This window comes from Xyrauchen texanus, chromosome 13 (genome assembly GCF_025860055.1).
Source record: "Xyrauchen texanus isolate HMW12.3.18 chromosome 13, RBS_HiC_50CHRs, whole genome shotgun sequence".
Taxonomy (NCBI): domain Eukaryota; kingdom Metazoa; phylum Chordata; class Actinopteri; order Cypriniformes; family Catostomidae; genus Xyrauchen; species Xyrauchen texanus.
The window spans coordinates 35,780,241-35,789,770 of record NC_068288.1 but is presented as its reverse complement, the minus strand read 5'-3'; the positions used below and the strand labels follow the sequence as shown (position 1 = coordinate 35,789,770).

The 9,530-nt window shown below is 37.2% G+C and overlaps 1 protein-coding gene across 3 annotated transcripts in view; it reads right to left on the bottom strand.

The window, feature by feature from the left end:
* Positions 1-405: 405 nt before the first annotated feature.
* LOC127653934 (RNA-binding protein 6-like) overlaps positions 406-9,530 on the bottom strand; it is a 32,274-nt gene continuing 23,149 nt past the window's right edge. For all 3 annotated transcript variants that reach the window (XM_052140802.1, XM_052140803.1, XM_052140804.1), the window contains 9 exons: positions 6,419-6,516; positions 5,811-6,095; positions 5,513-5,659; positions 4,594-4,659; positions 4,165-4,398; positions 2,309-2,383; positions 1,996-2,075; positions 956-1,007; positions 406-859 (listed from right to left, as the gene is read on the bottom strand). In XM_052140802.1, the coding sequence (XP_051996762.1) occupies positions 767-859; positions 956-1,007; positions 1,996-2,075; positions 2,309-2,383; positions 4,165-4,398; positions 4,594-4,659; positions 5,513-5,659; positions 5,811-6,095; positions 6,419-6,516 (1,130 nt within the window). In that variant the 3' untranslated portion in view covers positions 406-766. The remainder of the gene's footprint in view (positions 860-955; positions 1,008-1,995; positions 2,076-2,308; positions 2,384-4,164; positions 4,399-4,593; positions 4,660-5,512; positions 5,660-5,810; positions 6,096-6,418; positions 6,517-9,530) is intronic.

Below are 9,530 nucleotides of genomic sequence, written 5' to 3'. Positions count from 1 at the left end.
ATCTCTGGCTATGCATGCAGGAAGGTAAAGAGCTGTGAACTGTCAGTGCATAAAACTGAGGTCTATTTAGGGTTAACCCACGATAGAAGAAAAAAAAAAAAAAAAAAAGTGGCTTTATATCGACAGTGTTCATAATATTCATGTAAATGCTTTTTTTTAGCTGCAGCTCAATGTGAAATTTAAAGTGATGAAAATTGTTCTCTACTTCCACCTGGAGGAGGCTTTGAAAACTACCTCGGTCCTCTCAGTAACTCCTGACTTATATCAATAATTCTCTATAATACTGCAAAATGTCACTTCTTTTATAGGCAAAACCTCCAAGTAATTTTGTAAACGGACACATAATTACAATACTGACAAAATAACTAAACAACAGTATATAAATCATCACTTAAGATTGGATGTTGAAAGCCAAATTGAGTTTATTGAGTAATAACTACAGTAATGTTGTTTGTTTAGGCTTTTTAGCACAAATATTTAATTGTACATACATTAACTACATAAAATTAAACAATATTGAGAATTGTCAAATTAAGTCATATTTAAAAAGCCCTGAAAAATAGAGCCAGAAAAACAGGATGAATAAACAGGAAAGAGTAAATAAATGTTTTTACAGGCACACATCACCATATCAACAAAATAAAGGGTTAGTTACATTAAGCTTGTCCAGGAATTGTATGACACTTCATAAAGCCTGGAATGAGCTGCCAAAAGAATAGTTATATGTGTGTGTGTGTGTGTTCACTATTTCCTTTGTTTTTTACTTTCAGTCCAGCTCATTAAAACGTGCAAACATGGCCTTCCGAACTGCCTGCTTGTATGTGGCATGATCCCAGACGACAGACTCTTTTTTCTTCCGCTTTGGTGAGAAATGAGACAAAGAAAAATTTAATTTACATACAGATGATTGCCATAGTTCAATACATACCCAAAAGCAAGCAGGAAAGACACTCACCTCAGTAGTTTCTAGACCTAAACCTGGTCTCTCGCTGCCTTTATGACTGCCCCTGGAACGCCACACAACATGGTATGGTTAATAGAAAATTAAGAAACAGGTTGATAACAAAGAGGTAGATTAGCTAGGATCATTCACAAAAAAATAAATAAACTTGCATATATTTACACTTACATACTTTTAAACATTTCAATATATTTTGCAACAATAGTTGTTTGCACTCCCCCACTCAGCCCCACCCTCAGTTTCCCCGCTGGGGTCTGCCCACTTTTCCAGCATTTTTCAAATATTGCTAGTGGGTGGAGTCAGACTCTGAGCAGGGGTTTAGTTACCCTTTAAACAAGCCCTCATAATAAATCTCCAACTGATTGACAAATTCACTTGTGTAATGGATTGCTGTGAACTGTACGCCAATGACTGACTTATGATCAATAATATGGTAATAAACAATACATTGTATTCTAAAGCCGCTTTTTGTATTGTCTTATCAAGGATTAACTCTTCTGCTACAAGAATGTATTGCATTTTAATTATCTGAATATTTTTAAATATTTAAAGAGAACTATGTATAATTATATATTGATATAAATATGTATAATCTTTATATATTGAATATATTGGATCACAATGTATAGTCAGGACATTAATAATGTGAACAATTACTAAGTTTAAAAAATGTTTTCAGCACTTCTTTAGGGAGTTCTCATCAAAAATGTGCAGCAATGACAGCTTTGCAGATTCTTGGCATTTTAGCTGTCAGTTTGTCCAGATACTCAGGTGACATTTCACTCCACACTTCCTGTAGAACTTGGCATTTTTGGTTTTTATTGTGGGAAAATTATGTCTAGTAAGTCCAAAAAGTGTGTGAAAAATGTGACTTTCATGAAGTTTTTACTTTCTAGAAATTCAAAGTGCTAAAAGCGCCCGAAGTTGAAGAAATACCATATTACATTTATATATTACAGAGAATTACAATTCAAAGAATTCCACAGAAAAGCCTAAACTGAAATTAAATGTATTAGAATTAAAAATTCACATACCTTGAGCTGCCGGCCCATGTGTTTTGCTGTCTTTTTGTTCTTTTTGTTTCAGGTGAACCATTTGATTCCATAATTTTCAACTATAAGGACAGTGGTTCAGAATGAATGTGCATGGTAAAACATTTGACTATTCTGAGTCTCTTTATTAACTATATATTATACTTAGAAACTACAAGTAAAATATATTTGTAGCAAGCACATGCTGACCCAAGCCAAAAAAGAAAAGAAAGAAAATATACATATACATCACATTAACAACCCATTTAAAGAGTTTTAAATGATGCAGCCATGTATAATAGATGGGGAAAAATACCTCTTTTTCCTGGTTTTCTAAAGCCTCCAGCTCTCGCTTTGATCTTTTAATTTTCGTGTGTATCTCCATATTTTGCTAAAATAAGAAGACAAAACAAAATGCAGAGGTCAAAACATACAAGGATTCTGTTGTGAAAATCTGAGTGGGGCTTAAAAGGACATTCATACTAAGAAATCAGTAAACCATTAAGGGTGTAAACTGTGTTAATTGATAGACAAAAATCCATAAACACAATAAATACAAATATCCACACTGTACAATTTGACTAACCAACATTTTACAGTCTTGATTCTCTTAATTTATCAGATCAAGCATTATTAAGGCCTAAGCACTAAAAGGGCAGAGGCCCTATTGTTCTTCTAAGGATTTTTTTTTAAGGTTTCAGAGGCTTTTGGGGCACATAACATGCTCAAAGTCATTCCATTCAATTGTGCACATGTGTCAGATTCGTCGGCCATTAGGGCTTGGCAAAAGTTAATAGATAGGCAAGCAGAGGGGGCTCTGTAGCACAACCTAGAAGATGGGCATGTTCGGTGGGCTCTGTAGTACATCCCTTTACAGTCACCAGTCATCTTTGACCATATATAGATCTCATCATGCCAGACAACTTTCGCACTGACAGATATAAGCTCCACAAAACAGGAAGTCGGCCATTTGGATTGTTTGAAAAAAGTATGCTCTGGAATTTTAAATACTCCGAGGTGCTTCATGTTACAGGTACCAAATGTGGACAACATCATACCAGGACATTGAAGATGCTAAACTTTTTTGATATAACGAACAGTATTGCCATTGCATCACGATAAATGAATGTTAAAAAATTGGGAAACAGCAAGTGTCTCTTCTGCGTGCTTCAAGTGATTTACATCAAAATTGAGCCGTATGTTTGGCCTTGCAGGCTGATCACACTGAAGTGGCTGTTGTGGGTCATGGTCATAGTGCCTCCAACTGGCAGAAGAAAGTATACATCCCTCTTATGTTTACCAGATTTGCTTCAAATGTTTATAATTTGTTTTATAATGTCAGGACTGTGCAGATTTAAAATTCTGAATGGATTCTTAATATCTTACATAGTGTTGACAATGCATTAAATATCATTATTCCTTTATGTATATTCACATGTTTTTGAGGTACTTGGCATGCTTGAATTTTAATGATATTTTGCACACACCATTAGACCAGGGACAAAGTTAACACAAGGGCGTGGCTGGGAAGCTCTCTAGCACCACCTTTGACAAAAGTGGTGAGGTCAGTTTCTTCTATGGTCACCACACACACACACACACACACACACACACCTTTCAAAATTACAGTCATTAGCTCCGCCCGACATGAAGTCAGCCATTTTGGTTTGAATGTGCATTTTTTTTGTATTGCAGGCCCTGAACTTTTGAATACTCCTCCTAGGGGATTCATGTGACTGGCACCAAATTTGTGAAACATCATGCCAAGACATTATAGGTACTAAATTAGGAAAGGTTTTTTGATATCTCGAATGTTGTAGCCATGGTGAGGCAATACATTTATGGCAAAAAAAGGGAAATAGAAAGTGTCTCATGTCTTTTGTGTGCATTGACAGAATTAGATCAAACTTGAGGAATATGTTTGATCATGTCAGCTAATCACACTAATGTGGCTTTTGTGGGTCACAATCATAGCACCACCAACTGACAACAGGAAGTGTGACTTTGAAATAGCCCTCTTATATTTACCCTCTCAAATGCATGCGCCCATCATGATTTGTTTTCCTAGAGCCACCAGGTGGCGATGGCGCTTCGACCTGTCATCGCTGCTTGCAGCTATATTTTATACTGTTCTTATTACTCCATAATAGTTTTAATCATGAGATTTGTTACCTTGTGCAAATCTGAGAGCTGTTGGTGGCGGATCAGAGCGTCTTTATTGGGGAACTGTCTCCTGCACAGCAGACAAGCCATTTTCTTCCAGTCTGTCAACCTGTCTTCCTTCTCCATCTGTGACTGGTTTTTGATGGGCCGCAGGGCTTCCTGCTTCTCGTGTTTCTCTTCTTCCTCTTCGTCACTGCCAGCCCCATAATCGGCCGCCAACATTCCAAGAGAGCCCATGGGGCGCTGCCAACACAGAGAGAGGGGGGATTGTTGCTTTCATCTACAATGACACTCACTGTAAATCTACTTTAGTGTGGGTTATTAAATAGCCTACATCAATCAGGGTCAATGCTATGTGCTGCTCTTTTAACCATTTGTGAAAAGTGAGTTTGTGTGTATTAAGATGTGTGTATTTTTAATAAAGACTGTAAAACTCACCTTTGATGACTTTTCCTCTTTCTTTGCAGAGGCAAGAGGCTTCTTGAATAAATCGTCTCCACCGGCCTATAAACATGAGGAAAAAGTATGGAACAAATCACAGGAATTAGTTAAAATAAAGAGATCAAGAACTTAGAGGATAGTTCACCCAAAATTAAAATTCTCTCATAATTTACTCACCCTCATGCCATCCCAGATGTGTTGAAGATAACACAATTGAAGATTTTTAAAAGAATATCTCATCTCTGTAGGTCTATACAATCCAAGTGAATGGTGGCCAGAATTTTGAAGTTCCAAAAAGCACATAATGCAGCATAAATGTAATCCAGACTCCAGTGGTTAAATCCATGACTTCAGAAGAGATATTATAGGTGTTGATGAGAAACAGATCAATTTATAAGTCAAATGTTTTTAATATACTATAAATCTCCACTTTCACTTTGAACTTTTCATTTTGGTGATTCACATTAATTGTGCATATCGCCACCTGGGCAGGGAGGAGAATTTATAGTAATAAAGGACTTAAATATTGATCTGTTTCTCACCCACACCTATCATTTTGATTCAGACATTAATTTAACCACTGGAGTTGTATGGATTACTTTCATGCTGCCTTTGTGTTTTTGGAGCTTCAAAGTTCTGGCCTTCATTCTCTTGCAGTGAATGTACCAACAGAGTCCAGATATTCTTCTAAAAATCTTCGTTTGAGTTCAGTAGAAGTCTACACATCTTGAACAGCATGAGGGTAAATGAGTAAATGATGAGAGAATTTAAATTTTTGGGTGAACTATCCCTTTAAGTACATAGTTCAGTAGATCTATGACTGGTTGGATCATGAAATAAACTAGATTTTTTTATTTTTTTATTTGAGAATGTAAGAAAAATAATAAACAATTAAAAAAAGTCAAAGGGGACTGACCTTCCTTTCAAAGATGGCATATGCTGCATCAGCAGCCTTGGAAGGCTTCAGGTCATCTCCTCCAGACTTGAGGACAGGGGAAGGTGCTCGGACAATCTCTTTCTGCCTGTTCTGGATTTTTGCCCATCGCTCCATGTCTTTCATTATCTGATGAGCAGAGCAAAGATTACCACACCGATCTTTGTGCTAGTTGTTGTTACAGTTTCCAACTGCCTTTATATTGTCATTTATAATAAGGGATTTAATAGCACTGCAAGTACAAATCACATTGTGATGGTATGGAGTGATGCAGGCACACCTTAAATGCTGCCAAACTTTTGGGCTTCTCCTCCTTTTCCTTGTCTTTCTTTTCGGCTCTTGGGGTAGATTCCTCCTCCATCTGCATCTCTGGCATGTTCTCTACAGCTTGCTTTACTTCCTCCTCTGTGATGGGCGTGGCAATTACCTTACCAACAGCTGCCACGGGAACACTAACTTCGGGGGCTGGCTCCTGAACATCTATGGAAGAGCTTTGGACTGGGATGTAGATCTTGGAGGTACTGTCCCAGTACAGGTACTGCTGATTCTGAGCCTCATAGAAATACTAAACAAGCAAAAAAAAAATTTCAGCCAGGAATTAATCTGACACTGTATTGCTTCATTATTTGTATAATATATGTACTCACCATGCACCCCACCGAGAGCGAACCACATTTTAGTGACCACGAGAAGATTACCCCATGTGACTCAACCCTCCCTAGCAACCGGGCCAATTTGGTTGCTTAGGAGACCTGGCTGGAGTAACTCAGCACACCCTGGATTCGAACTCACGAATTCCAGGGGTGGTAGCTCGCTGAGCTTCCCAGGCCCCTGTATTGATAACCCAGCAATTAAAACAAAAAAATAAAAGGGGCAATTTACACTCACCCTTGAGTTTGGATCATAGTACAGGGATGTCTGAGGGTCATAATAAAAGCCAGAAGTTGCATCATAAAGGAAGGCAGACAAATCTGGAGCATCAGATCCTGCGGAAACAAAGAGTACCATGAAACAAATCATTAGCAGAGATGAGACAAAACATGCTTAGTTTAAGCCAGTTAGTATCCACCACCAAAACATTTCAGAGCAATAAACATGCAGTAAATATAACACTTACAAAATTGACCAAAAAGTACCATTGTATTACCATGTATTTTTAGGCAATGTACCATGCGCATACAATGTTTTAAATTAATTATTTGGTCATAGCACCTGGATTAGCTGAGAGAGCGCTGTGATTACCTCTTTCTGAATACAATGTTTTTATCCTGAAATTTCCATGGTACTCTTTAAAGTACCTTAGAGGTCATGTAAAATATATACCAACGGTTTATGAATATGTTAATCATTCAGTACCATGCAGTATCTCAAAGTACCATGGTATAGCTTCAGTACTTTTTTGGTACAGGAGAAAGTCAAATTGCAAAAATAGTTACACGGTGTGATTAAATATGCTTTGATGCAGTCTTTATAGCTAACGGTTACAACTTACAAGTGCTAATTTTATGAATTGTGACAATAGCCAACAGAAATTATGTAGGCAGTACATTTCACATGAAAATCTAGAGGAAACTGCTGCAAGCAGCAATGATCGTGGCCAAGCGCTACTAGCAATCACTAAGCACAATGCAAAGAGCTCTAGAACGGAGGCACAGCAGTAAGACTAGTTGGGGCAGGGTTCGAACAGCAAATCTTCTGAATCGTAGTCCAGAGCTTTAACCACTGTGCAACTCAACTGACAAGCCTAAAAGATGGCAAATAGACATGCCAAGTTGAGAGAGTATGAGACAATTACCAAGAAAATATTCTTGTTACAGCTAATATGATTTGAATTAAAGCAGGAATCATGCAGTCAATTATGGCCAATGTTGTAGTAAACCTAATTTGAAACTCAAAGGTCAACAGAAATACATTTGTTAAAACCATTTTTAAAACTGATTAGCATGTCAAGCTATTTTAGCATGTAGTATTTTTCTTTAAAATTATAAGTGGCACAATCTCCAAACTGCTCAAGTACCCTCGGGACATGATATTGAAGACACATACCATTTTCTTTTAAATCTAGCAAAAGCATTCAACAGATTTATTACTTAATATTAAAATTCAAAATCTAAAAGCTCGTGATTTTTTAAACAAACGGATAAAACAAGGGCAAAAAATAGCCATTTCAAGACCTGAAATTAGGACCATGACAATGGTCCTAACCTAATGAAACACACCAAGTTTTGTTTAATATACCATTGACAATATACTGCTTTATGGCAACAAAATAGTTTTGGCATAACTTTAACCACTTCGAAAATCAAAATGCAATTTAATAATTTCTGTGTGCCTCAGTCTGAAGATTATTGGAGCAACTTTTGGGCAAATCAGAAAAACTTTGGAGGGCATGAAAAGTAAACTAAAAATGTCAATCTAAGATAGTGGCCACTGTAATTGGAATAATTTTAATGTAAGTGTAACTGGTCCTGCTCGACCCGCTCCGAGTGGATTTTGAATCGGCATCAGCTGGTTCGGCTAACAAGGAGGCTAAAGGCCACAGCCTCATGTGCAAGTCCCTGTGCAACTTGAGGCCAGTGGAACGAGGTTTACATGCAATGTACAGATATCACGTACCAGCTGGCTCTCATTACCCTCACCCCCCTAAACCTCACTTCCATCCCTGTCACGGCACCATTGTAACTGGTCCAGCTCGACCCACTATGAGCGGGATTTGAAACGACATCAGCTGGCATGGGAGGCGGGCGTGTTAACTAGGAGACTAAAGGCTACAGTCTCAAGCGTCAGTTGCTAGAGGCACTCGAGGCCAGTGGAGTGAGGCTTACACACACTGCACAGCCAACACGTACCAGTATCCAGTCACATTAGGGTCCATTAAAATCATTATTAGAAAAGTAATCCGGTTCAAAAGCTATGTGCCAAAGAAAAGTGCATTTTTGAACTGGTGTTGGCACTACAGAATTTGTCCTTGAGGTCCCAAATATGGTCTGGAGGCCTTTCATGCCTCATCAATGAAGCGAAGCTACAAAAGCAATAGAGGTCTAACACCTTTGGTATTTTTTTTTTATATAGTGTATTTCACAACACGCATCGTTTCAAAGCAGCTTTGCAGAAAATCATGCTTTAACAGAAAATTAAACTGTAATATCTATAAAGTTTTAGAGTCATCATTGTGCTGTTTTATAAAAATATTATTGTAAATTGTGTAAAAAAAAATAAACAAATTAAAGCTACACTATGTAACTTTTGGCCCTCTTGGGTAAAAAATGAAACTGCATGCAGCTTACGGGAGAACATTATTTTGGTTGTGGTTCGGCAGATGAACGTGGTTTGAGGCACCGGTGTACACATGAATACAGGACATATCAGAGCGAATGGACAAGTAATGAAAGAAAGGAAAAGACGGATATCCGAAAATATGTCATCTGAGCAGGTAAGTGCCATATCTTATGCTGTTGTTTTGACTTATTGGAAATATTGATGTTTTAAAATAAATTACATTACAATATTTAGGCAACGTTTGTTAATATTGGACACAATGATTGCTAGTTTGATAAGGTCAAACATTGTCAAGTAATTTTTATAGATTGTCATTGTTACCAACTAGTGGTCAACCTCATTTCAAGACACATATGTCCTTGGCAAACCAAGGACTAAAGGATTTATTAATATAAATAATTGTTAAAGAAAAATACACAGGTGTGCTAGCAAGTGAAACGTTCTGCACCAATTACAGTATAATTATTGCATTTCACTACACGCACGTGTAGTTTATATACAACTATATATAAACCATATCAATAATATATATATCTTACCTGTTGAGTAAGAAAAAAAAATTGTCGCCACCTCTAAAAAGCCAAGTCGATGTTTATTCAGGTTTTATTACAAACTCTGTCCCTTTCCCTTTTTGCTTGTTTTGTTTTTTTTTTTTGTTTTAAAATGTGATTCCCTGGAAGTTTGCCATTTTGAATGATGCACAGTCAATTTTTCTCAGTCG